General features: G+C 33.0%; 1 protein-coding gene across 1 annotated transcript; it reads right to left on the bottom strand.

Annotated features, from left to right (window-relative positions):
* Positions 1–5,355: 5,355 nt before the first annotated feature.
* LOC120351002 (protein phosphatase 1 regulatory subunit 21-like) lies at positions 5,356–13,929 on the bottom strand. The gene is made up of 5 exons (XM_039426728.1): positions 13,667–13,929; positions 13,081–13,146; positions 12,317–12,463; positions 11,241–11,474; positions 5,356–6,482 (listed from the first exon to the last, which is right to left on the bottom strand). Exons 1-5 carry the CDS (start codon positions 13,865–13,867, stop codon positions 6,459–6,461), a joined length of 672 nt encoding a protein of 223 aa, XP_039282662.1. The 5' UTR covers positions 13,868–13,929; the 3' UTR covers positions 5,356–6,458.
* Positions 13,930–13,980: the final 51 nt, after the last annotated feature.

Below are 13,980 nucleotides of genomic sequence, written 5' to 3' on the forward strand. Positions count from 1 at the left end.
TTTTCTCGAAAACGGCTCCAACGATTTGATCAAATTTATACCTTGAATAGTCATTGATAAGCTCTTTGAACTACCACAAGTCTAATATCTGTAAAAATTTCAGGAGCACCGCCTCATTTATGCAAAGTTTGATTTTAGATTTCCAATTATCAGGCTTCAGATACAATTTGAACAAAAAAATTCAAGTGGAGTAGATTCAGCATGAAAATCTCTAAAATTAATGTTCATTAACATTTTCACCTAAAATTGAAAATAAGCTCGAAATTCGAGAGAATGTTATTTCAATTGCAAACTGTTCGCAACTGTTGATTCTATTAAATCATTCACTATGAAGAGATAGCAGACTCCGTGTGTCTCCAGCGTTATTCTCCTGTCACCAGCTGGCTAAGATCTTTGAATAGTACACTTAAGATGTGCGTGCACACAAGCGTCAGGTATCAATTTTTTCATAACGGCAAGGAAAGTTGTGTGAGTGCGACACACCAGATTTTTCCTTTTATATTATCCTTGAAATGCAAAATTTCCAAAAACCTTGTATATACGTCGACGTGAAATTAAAAAAGGAACATAACGAGGGTTAAGTGTCAAAGAACCGTATCTACAAATTTGCCGATTTTGAGTTGAGAGTGCCACAAATAATTAAAGAGATATTTGCAGTTGTTTGCTTAATATGACTGATTAGAGTTGTGTAATAACTTGTTTTCGTGAGTCAGATCCAAACTTTCTCGATTCCTGAAAAATGCCACTTTTGTAGATACAATTCTTTGACTCTAAACCCTCGATAAGTTACCTGTCAATTTCATGAAAATTTATTACCGCGTTTCGTCGTAAATGCACAACATATAAACATTTAAACATTATAAGAGACATGCCAAACCGTCGACTTGAATCTTAGACCTCACTTCGCTCGGTCAATAATGAGTTTATCACGTTTTAAAGTATGTGGAAAGATGTGACAGCAGAGCAGAGTTGCCAATTTTCTGTAAACATGTCCTATATAGTAGATAATAATTATCTGCGATCCAAGATATTTCAGTATAATCTGATATATTAATAAATTGTTGATTCTTGTCAATAATGATTAACTGTATCTCATGAGTGAGATATATATCAACTAATAGAAATAAAAATCTCAGATTTTTATTTCTATTTAAATTACAAGTAGCCCTATATAGAAAAGAGATAATATCATCTAATATTAACTATGATGTCAATTGATGATATTCTACAAGTTCTTGACAAACTTTCTTCAGATATGAAACATGATTAAAATATTTACGATTTCGAAGAAAATGATAACAACCAAATACGTGGAGATGGGGAACAACAGATGCTTCTCAAGAATTTGAAAAACTATTTCGGACTGATTGATTTGAAAGATAAATTGGGGTTTGAACCTGTCAGCCCATGAATATTGGAAGAGGATGGTTTTGATTCAATAGTTGAGGAAGGAACTGCTGTAGATGACTGTAAGATAAATATGAAGATTTAGCTAAATTACGACCAGAGCTTGAGAAGGATGATAAATCATCACCCAACATGGAAACAAATAATTTAAATAGTTTTTACAGACATTTAACTGATATGTTAATAAGCTCACAATATTCAGGAAATATGAACAGCTTGATAAACTAGATAAGGAATATAGATAATTTCCAGAAGTCATCTCTGAGCTTGCCTTCTATATTTGACAGCCAAACAACTTGAAAAGTAGTGAAGATTCTATTCGTAGTTTGAGTCAGCATTCGCACAGCTCTGCTCAATCTAATGATAAGAGCGGATTTACAAATGATGCAGAAATGATTGGTGAGTTGAGAGATATATATCATTCATCAAGAAATATTTACTTACAATTTATTGATAAATTTCCATAACTGATAATAGTCCTTTATGTAACAAGTCCGGTAACGATAATTTACCGCATAAGTATGATTGTTTCTGTCCGAAACGTAGTTGAGGGCAGAATTATCATACGAATGCGGTAAATACGTTACCGTACAAGTTACGTACAATATTTTTTGTCATACTTATCTGAGAAAGAATAATACTGCTGAGAAACAGAAACCATTACCTGCTGCTGCTCGAGCTACTGCATTCTATAAACATGACTCAGCCCGTAACGCCCAGTTCATAACAGACAGACCCTTTGAGCTCAAAAAAAATAAATAAAGGCCCAAATTATAAGATTTCAGATGAGTTCTTATATAACTTGAAACTCCTTAAATGAGTTCTTTAATTATTTGAATTGGTAAATTAATTACTCAGATGTTATTAGGACTCGGTAGAGTACTAACATACTCGACGGTAAAGAGAACATATGATCTCTGTACAGTATAGTATGCTGTAATGAAAATCACATGTTTTCTTGTTCTGCAAACAGCTGTTTACCGGCTTGATTTAATGCATGGTAACAGCTGCAATTGAGTAAGTATAACAAAATAGTTATTTGTGCAACTAGTGCGCAAAGTAACAGTTTGCTGCACCGAAAGAAACGTAGGCGAGGGCGGAATGGTTTGTTGAGTGCAGCAGAGGAACTTTGCGCACCCACGTATTTCACATTTAATTTTTCCTACAGTTACCATTGAATATGAAAAGTGGGTAATTATGGGTAAAATTGCCTAAAATCCATCAAATGTTTTTCTGTGTAATTTTATTATTAATAAAAACCTTAATTTATTGTCAAATTGAATAATGTAGTAGTGTTTGAATGAAGAGGCAGCTGTGTGCTGAATGTGGCACTGTGCTGTTGCTGTCCTCGTTGTCCTTCGTTATAATATATAATTTATTTGCCAAAAACAAAATACAAAAAAGCTTTACAAAAAATAAATATAAGTATATGCTACTGCACTTAAACCAAGATACATACATTTATTTAATTAGATATAATAACGAAATGAATAATAATTTGCTCGTTGTGCTTCGTTGCACCTCTGCTCACTATAGCAGCCCAGTCACTGTTACCCACTTCATTTTGATTTTGCTGCACTGTTGCTCCATATAACCTACTAAGTATTTTGCGTTGCCATGTTGCAAATCTAGAGTGCAGAAAAATTTTTCCCGCACTAGAGCGGAAAAGTGATTCTTTGCGTTCTGTAATCAGTGCAGGAATGCCCACTTTTCAAGGTAACTGTAGGAAAAGAATATTTCATACAGTTTTTACTTTCCTTGCCCTAATACTATATGTAAGGAAAGTATTGCTTTCCGAAAAAAATTAAGGTACCCCAATTTCTAAATTTCTATACGTTTCAAGGTCCCCTGAGTCCAAAATAGTGGTTTTTTGGTATTAGTCTGTATGTGTGTGTGTGTGTATGTGCGTCTGTGTACACGATATCTCATCTCCCAATTAACGGAATGACTTGAAATTTGGAACTTGAGGTCCTTTCACTATAAGGATCCGACACGAACAATTTCGATCAAATGCAATTCAAGATGGCGGCTATAATGGCGAAAATGTTGTCAAAAACAGGGTTTTTCGTGATTTTCTCGGAAACGGCTCCAACGATTTTGATCAAATTCATACCTAAAATAGTCATCGATAAGCTCTATCAACTGACACAAGTCCCATATCTGTAAAAATTTCAGGAGCTCCGCCCCATCAATGCAAAGTTCGATTTTAGATTCTCAATTATCAGGCTTCAGATACAATTTAAACAAAACAAATCAAGTGGAGTAGATTGAGCATGAAAATCTCTACAATTAATGTTCAGTAACATTTTCACCTAAAATTGAAAATAAGCTTTAAATTCGAGAAAATTTGATTATTCAATTGCAAATTATTGTTGATTCTATTAAATCATTCACTATGAATAGATAGTAGACCTCCAGCGCCAGATGTGTGTCTCCAGCGCATTACAGTGTCTCTTATTGCCCTGTCACCAGAGCTGGCTTAGATCTTTGTTTATAAGTAGACTTGAGATGCGCGGGAACACTAGCGTCAGGTGATCAATTTTCATAACGGCAAGGAAAGTTGTGTGAGTGCGCCACACCAGATTTTTGAAGTTATAATTCCAATACTAGTGTATCTTAAGCCCCAATGCCCTCAACTATTAAAGCATAATAGATGTCCTAAATAATTTTTTAATTTATCATCCATATCTTCAGAATGCATGGGTCTCTTATGGGACATGTCTGTTACGCACATATAGTTTTCCCCATAAGACACCATGCATACTGTTGGAAAGCTGAAAAATCTGCACATCTATGACACTCGAAAATAGTCATCGATAAGCTCTATCAACTGACACAAGTCCCATATCTGTAAAAATTTCAGGAGCTCCGCCCCATCAATGCAAAGTTCGATTTTAGATTCTCAATTATCAGGCTTCAGATACAATTTAAACAAAACAAATCAAGTGGAGTAGATTGAGCATGAAAATCTCTACAATTAATGTTCAGTAACATTTTCACCTAAAATTGAAAATAAGCTTTAAATTCGAGAAAATTTGATTATTCAATTGCAAATTATTGTTGATTCTATTAAATCATTCACTATGAATAGATAGTAGACCTCATGTGTGTCTCCAGCGCATTACAGTGTCTCTTATTGCCCTGTCACCAGCTGGCTTAGATCTTTGTTTATAAGTAGACTTGAGATGCGCGGGAACACTAGCGTCAGGTGATCAATTTTCATAACGGCAAGGAAAGTTGTGTGAGTGCGCCACACCAGATTTTTGAAGTTATAATTCCAATACTAGTGTATCTTAAGCCCCAATGCCCTCAACTATTAAAGCATAATAGATGTCCTAAATAATTTTTTAATTTATCATCCATATCTTCAGAATGCATGGGTCTCTTATGGGACATGTCTGTTACGCACATATAGTTTTCCCCATAAGACACCATGCATACTGTTGGAAAGCTGAAAAATCTGCACATCTATGACACTCGTTCATATAGTTTGGTACTTATTCTATTAAAAGTATTGTCATTTAAGTTGCCACTATGAAAAAATAGCAAATTATGTACCTAAATAATAATTTTGCAAATTTTGCAAGATGTCATTAAGGCAACGATTGCCTTATAGCATATAATCATTTATATGAGTGACAAGTACCTGACCTGTTGGATGGGTGACAACTGTGAACAAGGATGGCAGACAGACATTAATTTCTTCAAAAAATGTCAAATTGTTTTAAAATCTTAAAACTTTATTGCTCTCTTTGAGCAGTAAAAATTTTGATTGACATTATCTATTAAACAGAGAATAAAAAAGAGAAAAATCAAAAATGGTCTTATGAGTCAGTTTCATTTTTTGATACATCAAGGACAACCAGAAGACTATTCACAGCAACACTATATTTTTGAATTAAATTCTCAGGAAGGTTCTAAATGTAAACAAAGAAATAAAACCATCAATCAATCTAAATCTTCATATATTATTACACTTTATTCAGTTAAAACTATTCAAATAAAATATTTTAGCATTTTGAAAAGAATCTTACTTGAACTTTTTATGCTCATAGTATCACAGAAAATTATAATACATCTTCCCTACATTGTATACAAAACGATTCTTTGTTTGTTTTAAGAAGCATCCATTCTAAATAATATACTATAATTAAAATACATCTTTAATAACTTTGGATGGATTCCAAAGACAATGTGAAATAATCAATATTAAACTTCTTGCTTTAATCGTATCATGTAGGCGACTTAATATTAAGAAGCAGTTCATATAGCTAGCAAAATTGAGAAACATAAAGCTTCTATCAGAAGCCTACAAGAATAGTAAACTACAAGAAAGAGTGATTCATTAAAGACTCATAGGATAAATAAAATAATATAATATAGTACGAGGAAAAGAGATATAAATAAAAGGTAGGTAAATATACAATTATTTTCATATAAAACATTGGGTGAGAAGTATCTTGCACTGCAAGAGATCTAAAAACAATAAATCGTTATGTGATTTATCAACAAAATAAATAGAAACTAAAATGAGGTAATAGAGTCCTAGAAATGTTCGGAATAGCTAGCAAAGATATTACTGGTATTATCTAACAGAATTGTATAATAGTCAATGAATGCTAAGCTGAGTGAACAGCTTCTTATTTATCTTAATGTACAAGTGGGTATGTGGTTAACATATATTTACATAATACAGTAAAAAGTAAACGCATACAATTTTTAGTAAATTATAGATCATAATAATGAGTGAGCCAGTAAAAGAAGCTGCTCAGTAGTACAATAAATTAGTTGCAGGTACGTACATTGAATTGAACGCTACTAGAACTAATTCATACTTTACAATATATTACAAATAATATTCTATAACGATTAAAACAATCGTTAATTACGCTCTCAACAATCGTCAAACATAGATTTGAATAAATTCATAATAATAGATTTATAAAGATCCACTTCAGAAGCATGGACGTTCAGGTTTTTTGTTCGAATTTACTAGAGGATGGTTTGGATTCATATCCAAAGTTAGATCTTCCACTTTTTAGTTAGTTCTCCTACTTTTTTCCTTTCTTATTTCCCTGCAACAAAACATAGAATGCAAACTCAATTAAATTAATAAAATTGAACTGTGAGAAATTAATTTAGTAAATACAACACATTATTTCATCTGATTGCACACTTTGATTATCATCACAATAACAGTGTAAAGAGTTTCCAGTTATAATTTAATCCAACATTATTCAGAGAAGTGTTGTCTAATTCATTGAGAAATTACAGTATTTAACAGCTTTCAAATTATTTGATCTATGTTATCACGAATATCTTGATTAGCATACTATTCTTTATTGAAGTGCATTTTTTAGTTGGATGAAATATCATTTATGTCAAGAACAGGCAAACTTACCAACCAAATTTTACTTTTTGAATGCCATTTCATGTGTTTATCAAAACAAAATTCATCTCACGTTCTATTGTTAAAAATAATTGTCAGTAAGAGTAAGAGTAAAATACCATTACGAATCATATTAACCTATATACTAAAGATTTTTTCAATAATATTGAGCGAAACAATATGTTGAAATATGCAAAGTTTGAGGTTTTACTTCAGAAGCATCTGAGAGGTTTTCAGAAGCATCTGAGAGAAATTGAGTAATATTCAGTTGTTACAATTCGAGTTTCAAGCGTTTGATGGTCAATTTTTTATATATTACATATTCCTCAAGAATAGCTAAAGATGTCATACAGAATAAATAGAAAATTAAAATACATGAAATTATACAAAAATGTTAATAAAAAATATATATAACGAATATATATAATGATTTGGGCCAAGCCTGTTGTTCCTTCCTAATCATATTTATATGATTTGTGATTCTGTCCATAAATAAATAAATAAATAAATAAATAAATAAATAAATAAATAAATAAATAAATAAATAAATAATAAATAAATAAATAAATAAATAAATAAATAAATAAATAAATAAATAAATAAATAAATAAATAAATAAATAAATAAATAAATAAATAAATAAATAAATAAATAAATAATAAATAAATAATAAATAAATAAATAAATAAATAAATAATAAATAATAAATAAATAAAATAATAGTAGCATAAAAACGATAATGTAAGAAGACATCCTATGGTATAGGTCGTTTATGTTCCAAATTTCATGCCGATTTCTTGTTACCTCAAGTTGACTACTGTTTTGGCCGGGTGAAAGTGTAAGAACGGACGGCACAGTACGAGAGACTAACAGCGTCACATAACTTCACGGAAATGAATTACGCGGACTATCAGCACGAGTTAACAGTGAAATTTGAAATATAAACGCCCAAACCAAGAGATATCTTCTTATGCTATCTTTTCTCTATGGTTTGATGGTCAAATTCTTTATATATTACATATTCTTCAAGAATAGCTAAAGATGTAATCTATTCATGAATTCTATTTCAAAGTTGTAATGGGAGATTTTAAGATTATATATATATATAATGTGATTATTATATATATATATATATAATAATAATAGTGATATTTAGAGTGACATAATATAAAGATGATATTTAAAGTGATGAAAGTAAAGTATATATATATATAAAATATAATATAAATTAAAACAGAAGACACGATATAAATAGATTGAAAACACTTAAAACCTTACATTAGAAATGGGGGAAATTTTCGGAGACTGTGTCTCCTTTCTCAACCGAGAAGACTGTCTTCCCCCATTTCTAATGTAAGTTTTTAAGTGTTTTCAATCTATTTATATCGTGTCTCCTGTTTTAATTTATATTACAAACTTTAAAGTGTCTTCTATCTATCTATCTATCTATCTATATATATATATAATATATATATATATATATATATATTAATATCACTATTTATAAAAAAGAGATTTGGAATATCTCATCTCAAATTATTCTATTACTTTCATTTTTATTTTTTTTCAAAAACATACAATAATGAATTTATCCATCTATTATCAGAATGTGAGAGGACTTAGAAGTAAACTGATTGATTTTTATAATGTCATTTCTGCCGAAAATTATGATGTCATAATTTGTACTGAGACTTGGTTGAATGATTCTGTTGCCGACTGTGAGTTGTTCGATGGCAGGTATCGAGTATTTAGGATGGATAGGGACTGTGTGAGTGCCAATACGTTGGATGGAGGGGGTGTGCTGATAGCAGTTAATAATAGGTATCGAGCAGAAGGTGTATTTGTATATTTTTCTAATAGAAGATATTTCATAAATACAGTCTATTTTCCGCCTGAAGCTCGTTTGCCTGTCTATCGCCAATATTTTGACTGCCTCGAGGCCAGTATCAACTTATTGGATACAGATGTTATTATTGTTGGAGACTTTAATATTCCCGAGATTACTGGATCGAATTATTATCTTTTCAATGGCTCATGCATAGCTAGACAGCTCAATGATACTCTGGCCTTCTTGGATTTGGAGTCGCGCAATGATATTGTGAATTGCAATCAGTGTACTTTGGATTTGGTTGTATGTGACAAACTTAGCAAAACTGCAGTTACAAGGGAGGCGCCTGTGGTTCCCGAAGACCGCCATCACCCATCACTGCTTATAATGATTGAGATTCCATCCCTGTCTTTTCCCAAGCCTTCAGATCCAAATATTTTGAATTTCAAATACAATTTTAGAAAGGGAAATTATTTTTTGTTGTATAACTCACTTTATAATATAAATTGGAATCATATAGAACAATATAATGAGGCGCTCAAATTTTTCTACAACAAAATTTATGAATGTTTTGATTTGTGCATACCTAAAATGAAGCCATCCAATGAGGTTAAATATCCACCCTGGTTTACTAGGCAAATTATAGATGACTTGAAGAGAAAGAACAAACTGGCCAGAAAAAGAAAGAAGTCTGTTTATTATGAAACTGAGTTTCTGAGGATACGAAGAGATTTGAAAGCTAATATACGCAGGGAATTCTATAATTATGTGGTTAAATTTGAAACTTCTATAAGGACAAATCCGCAACTTTTCTGGTCGTTTGTGAAAAGTAAAAGAAAGGGAAGTGGTGCCGACGTACCTCAAGCGGTTTCATGGCAGGGTAATAGGTGTACTGGTGGTGCTGTTGTAGATGTTTTTATCTTCACTATCAGTCCTTTTTTCCAATCCTGTGGGACACTTTCTTTCGTCCATATCCTGTGAAAGAGCGGCTGGAATATATCTGCTGTCAGGTCTACATCCACCTTCATTACATCTGGTGATATATTATCCAGTCCCGGTGCCTTGCCTCTCTTTAATTCATTCAGAGCCATCTTGATCTCATCTTTTGTAGGGCTATGGACAAGAATTTCAGGGTCCTCCTCAAACGGTTGCACATCTTCCTCTCCACCTTCCAGGTTTCCACTACCCAACAATTCCATGAAATGCTCCCGCCATCTCTGCAGTTGATCTTCAATATTTGTGAGAAGCTCGCCTGTTTTACTTCTGACAGGTCTATTCTTTCTGGCCTTGTTGTTTGAGAGGATCCTTGTTATGTTATATAGCTCCTTGCTATCCCCTTTTCTAGCTGCTTCCTCTGCTTTTGTAGCCATCTCATCTGCAAACCTGCGGTGGTCATTTCTGACACTTTTCTTTATTTCCTTTTCAATGGCATTGTATTCTATTTGGGCTTGTCTCCTCTTGAGGCGAGTTTTACTTGCATTCAGAAGGCCCTTCTTTGCTTTTCTGTCTTCTATGAGATTCCAAGTAAGCTCAGTCATCCATTCTTTTTTCCTATAATTTTTGCGTCCTAGAACATTTATGCAGGTCTCTTCATAGCAATCCTTCACACTCTTCCACGCATGCTCTACATCCTCATCTCCATATGAATGCTGAGTTAGGGCTTCATACTTGTTTCTAAGTTCAACTTTAAAGGCATCCTCCACCTGTCTCCTTCGTAACTTTGCCACATCAAAGCCTTTACTTGTGTTCGAAATTTTTTTCCGTGCTGACATACATAATTTTCAATTTAAATTCAGCAAGCATCAAGTGGTGATCACTCCCAACATCAGCACCTCTTTTGTTTCTTACATCTGTCAGAGACCGTCGAAATTTCCTGCTCACTGCAATATGATCAATTTGGTTCTCTGTTATATGATCAGGAGATTCCCATGAGATCTTATGGCATTTCTTGTGTGGGAATAAAGTACCTCCAATCACTAAATCCCTACTGGCACAGAAGTTTGTGAACATCTCACCATTTTTATTTTGTTCACCAAGGTCATGCACTCCCATAATGTGTTCTATGCCCTCATTGATGGCTCCAACTTTGGCACCCATCACCATCACTATATCTCTCCTGCTGGCTGATCTGTAAGCCTCACTCAACTGCTCATAGAACGCTTGTTTTTGCTTATCATCTGCTTGCTCTGTTGGTGCATAACACTGAATTAGGCTGATGTTTCCGACTTTTGTCTTAAAGCGAGCTGTTATAATTCTATCTACTAGTTCATATCTCAAAAAGTAATGATCGGAGAATTTTTTTTTCTTGAGAAAACTCTTTCATTTTAATAGCTTGATGATATACAAATCGGAAAACTTGGAAAAATATCACGAGTAGAAAGTTTATTTTTAGCCTTTGCACAGCCTTAACATTGGGAGATGGGAGGGCTTCGTCTACAGAGGACGTATTCCTAGCTACACGTAGCTAGAGATACGAATGTAAAGACCTTGAGCTAAGAACGATTTACCTACCTTGCTGGTCATCCAAAACTGAACATCGTTGATGGTTTCCGAGACTTCAGTCGTTTCAATAAGAACGATCCATCATAGAATTGAGCACCAAAAAAATGTACTAACCTTGTTGCTGATCTGGAACTGCAGATCGTCGATTGTCTCCCTCTGCGAGGCAAGCCTTTCGTTCATGGTAGCGAGGTGATCGGACATGGTGCTCAACTGCGCCTCGTAGTTGGATGTGGTGGTAGCTAGCTCCTCCTGCAGATGCACCACCTTGTCACGCATCTCTTGCAGACTGCTCTCCGCTTTGCTCATCGCTTCCAAGCTGGCCTCCAGTCTCCGAGCCAACGACGAACACTGCAACACATTCATTCACTATAAATACTTTACATTCATAATACAATTACAAAATACTCATCAATACACGATAGTGAGGTCCACGTTATTGACCGAGCGAAGTGAGGTCTAAGATTCAAGTCGACGGTTTTGCATTTCTATTTATGTTTATATGTTTACCTATATGTTTCGCATTTACAGCGGAACGCAGCAATAAATTTTCATGATATTTGACAGGCATGTTCCTTTTTGACGTATATATAAGGTTTTTTAAAATTTTGTATTTTAAGGATAATAAATACAAGAGGTAAAATGGTGGTATTTGATTAACATTGGTTTTGCTATCATTGTCTATCATTCGACAAAGCACCATGCCAGCGCTGAACACTGAAACACATTCATTCACTACAATTACATTCAAATATGTAGATAATTTTCAAAAGTAGATTTTTTGAACTACCTCTTCCATTAAAGCCAATCACTCACATTACAGTTGCTCATCAAAGAGAATTACTTGAATACTACAGTACATAGTTTTTTTTTAATGAATGGTTAGAGTTATCAAGTCGTGAGTTGGACACATTCATTCTCTACAATTACATTCAAATACCTAGATAATTAAATGAATAAATTGTCAATGGAATAATTTTCAAAAGTAGATCTTTTGAACAGCCTCTTCCGTGAAAGCCAGTCAGTCACTTACATTAAAGTTCATGAAGAGATTTACCTTATTACTACAGTACATACATTTGAAAATGAATGGTTAGAGAGTTATCAAAGAGATGTAGTAGCAGTTATACTGATTTGAAATAATCATTAATGAACGGTTAAAATTTATAAAACTACGAGCGAAAATTTTTTACCTCGTTGGAGAAAGTAGCTGCTCTACTTTCGGCTTCTTGTTTGTCAGCAATCAGCTGACTGATTCTGTCTCTGAAGTATTCCTTTATTGAGTCTTCTCTTTTGCCAACTTCTTCAGGGAAATTTACACATGGACTCAAACTTCCAATCTGAAAACAATATACTATTCTAGAAACTACATTCAGTACAGCCCAATGGAATAAACTCCATAATTATTAAGTAAATAACATTGTACAATTCTATCTGCAGCAAACTTCAAAAGGTTGCGTTCAACTACTCCTGCTAAAAAAACATCAAAAGCCATTAGATGGAAACTTCAACAGTTACTCTATTAGGTCTATTGTAAGAGATTAAAATTGAATCATTATAGAAAATTATTAGTACCCTCTTCGTATTTTGTAGTGTTTTCAAGTGTCAAAATGGCATGAGTGCTCGAAACTAGTTGTGTTTCTATAAAAATATGAAGAGGGTACTAGTAATTTTCTACAATAATTAAACATTCAAGTAGCCCCATTAAAATGAAATTAATAGTCTATCAAGCTATCTAGTCCGAGACTAATGAACAACGTGTTTCTTGCCTTAAACATCTGGATTAAATTATAATAAAGTGATACTTGTTATTATGAAATGACAAAAAATCGTGAACATACAGCATTATAAAGCATAAATGCGAAGTGGATCACCTCTTTCAGAAATATGAATAAATATTTTAACAAGTAAATAGTGCAAGTTTAAGTTTGTATATCTTGACATGAGGGTAACTTACCATGTTGGTAACTAAAGAATTTTCAGTATCATTAGCAAGATGAGGCACAGCATTCTTATCATTATTCTGTAAAGAAAGGAGTATTTCAATTAATGGAATTTCCAATTTTTGTCAATTGATATCAATACTTCTGAAGCTTTATTTATTAGGTTTTTCAACATAATGTTTATCTTTTTTGAAACAGTAAGAATAGCCAAAACATAGTCTATCTTCTTTAACAGCCACTGTTCCCAACAACCACAATTAGTACGAGGTTGAAGAAAAAACTGTTTCCAATAAAATGATAATGAAGGTGAGAGCCGTTAGTCGTATTTGAGCCAGAGAAGAAAATTACATTGCTCGAGTGAGTGAGGTATACATGACACTTTGAATCTCAATTGGTCAAAGACTGACAATAACTACATGTATCGATCAAAATTATATTACATTATAATAATTTAATTCATTTTATTAAATAATAATAATAATTAATGTATACTATTAATTGTATTATATTGAGATTATCTCAATTGGTGACAATATCTACATGGATCGATCAAAATTATATTACTGTAGTGTAAAATTTTCATAATTTAATTTGCCTTACCGTAGAATTAATATTAACTAGAAGTTTGTACTCATTTTTCCAGCGCTCACATTCCTGGTTGATTTTAATGAGATCGGCTTGTGTTTCTTCTAATTGCCTTTTCAAACCTCTCCTCAATTCCAGTCCATTTCTGGCTTCCTCCAAATCTTTCAAGGCTTCTAGATACGGCACCGACTGAGACTCTTCCTGCGAATCGATCATCGATATTATAATACAAGCAAGACAGACCAGAGATCAGAGATAAACAAGATCAGAGTTGATTATTCCACTAATTTGAAACAGAATACCTGTCAAATTTTGCGTATTTCACTAGT

This window comes from Nilaparvata lugens, chromosome 4 (genome assembly GCF_014356525.2).
Source record: "Nilaparvata lugens isolate BPH chromosome 4, ASM1435652v1, whole genome shotgun sequence".
NCBI lineage: Eukaryota > Metazoa > Arthropoda > Insecta > Hemiptera > Delphacidae > Nilaparvata > Nilaparvata lugens.